The sequence below is a fragment of the Tachyglossus aculeatus genome, chromosome 1 (assembly GCF_015852505.1).
Source record: "Tachyglossus aculeatus isolate mTacAcu1 chromosome 1, mTacAcu1.pri, whole genome shotgun sequence".
Taxonomy (NCBI): Eukaryota; Metazoa; Chordata; class Mammalia; order Monotremata; family Tachyglossidae; genus Tachyglossus; species Tachyglossus aculeatus.
The window spans coordinates 23,257,837-23,259,017 of NC_052066.1; the positions used below are offsets into that span (position 1 = coordinate 23,257,837).

Consider the following 1,181-nt stretch of genomic DNA (forward strand, 5'->3'; position numbering starts at 1 on the left):
GGGGAGCAAGTCCTCCTGGCCCGTTTTCCCAGCTGGTGGCCGCGGGCCCCGGTGGCTAGGAGAGGTTGGGGAGGTCGGGGAGGGGGGCTGGGATTTGGGGGGAGGGGGTTGGAAAAGTCTCCCAGAGAACATGCAGTGCCCCTCCCGCTCCGGCCCCCCTCTTCCTCCTCCTCCTTCCCTCCTCCCGAAGGGTCCCCAGGCCTGGGGGGCTTTACATGGCCGTGGCGTGGGCTGAAGAGTAGGGGTCTAGGCCAGTCTTGGTCATGCCCGGGAAGAGGATGTAGGCGACGGGGGGCTGCAGGGTGGAGGCCGACCAAGCGGTACAGTTACAAGGCACCACGTAGCCCGGGTTGGTGGGGGAAGGATGGGTGTGAGTGTGCTGGCTGGGGCAACCCAGGCTGCCGAAAGCCCCGTTCTGGTAGCCCAGGGTGGACGCGTAGGGCAGCGTGCCGGTGGCCAGGCCGTGGGGCACCTCGCCCATCTTCTGGATGGCACCGGAGCTGAACTGGCTGGGGTCCAGCAGGGAGTAGGGCGCCGAGGCCGGGGGCAGGAAGGCCCTGGCCTTCTCGGGAGAGGCCAGGAGAGAGTCCGGGGTAGCCACGGGCAGGCCGGCCGCCTTGAGGGGGTCGGCGTCTCCCAGGTAAGGCAAAGGGAAGACGTACCTGTCCTTCTTCAGCAGGTTCTTGGGCTTGCGGCGGGGCCTGTACTTGTAGTCGGGATGCTCTTTCATGTGCTGGGCCCGCAGCCTCTTGGCCTCGTCGATGTAGGGCCGCTTCTCCGCCTCGGACAGCAGCTTCCATTCGGCCCCCAGCCTCTTGCTGATCTCCGAGTTGTGCATCTTGGGGTTCTCCTGGGCCATCTTCCTTCGCTGGCCCCGGGACCAGACCATGAAGGCGTTCATGGGCCGCTTGATGTGGTCGCTGGGCTTGGACATGGTGCCGCCGGCCGGGGGCTGGGGGGACGGGGAGCCGGGGGCCGCGGGCCCCAAGACGGGCGGGCTCGGGAGGCCGCGGCGGGGAGGGGACGGGGGCACGGAGCAACCCCCCCAAAATCTCAGCTGATCATACCAGTCCTTGAGCAGATCCAGGACGCGCCGCCAAAGCGTCTTTCTCTGGGGAGGGGGTGTGGATGGATGGAGGGCAGAGGGGAGGGGTGGGGTGGGGGACGGTGGGAGGTGGGGG

General features: G+C 68.2%; 1 protein-coding gene across 1 annotated transcript; it reads right to left on the reverse strand.

The window, feature by feature from the left end:
* Positions 1 to 211: 211 nt before the first annotated feature.
* Positions 212 to 934, reverse strand: SOX14 (SRY-box transcription factor 14). The gene has a single exon (XM_038744480.1). It carries the CDS (start codon positions 932 to 934, stop codon positions 212 to 214), a length of 723 nt encoding a protein of 240 aa, XP_038600408.1.
* Between the last annotated feature and the right edge of the window lie 247 nt (positions 935 to 1,181).

What these genes read in the sequence shown, in the direction of transcription:
- SOX14 (XM_038744480.1), bottom strand. Translation starts at nt 934, where the DNA reads ATGTCCAAGCCCAGCGACCACATCAAGCGGCCCATGAACGCCTTCATG.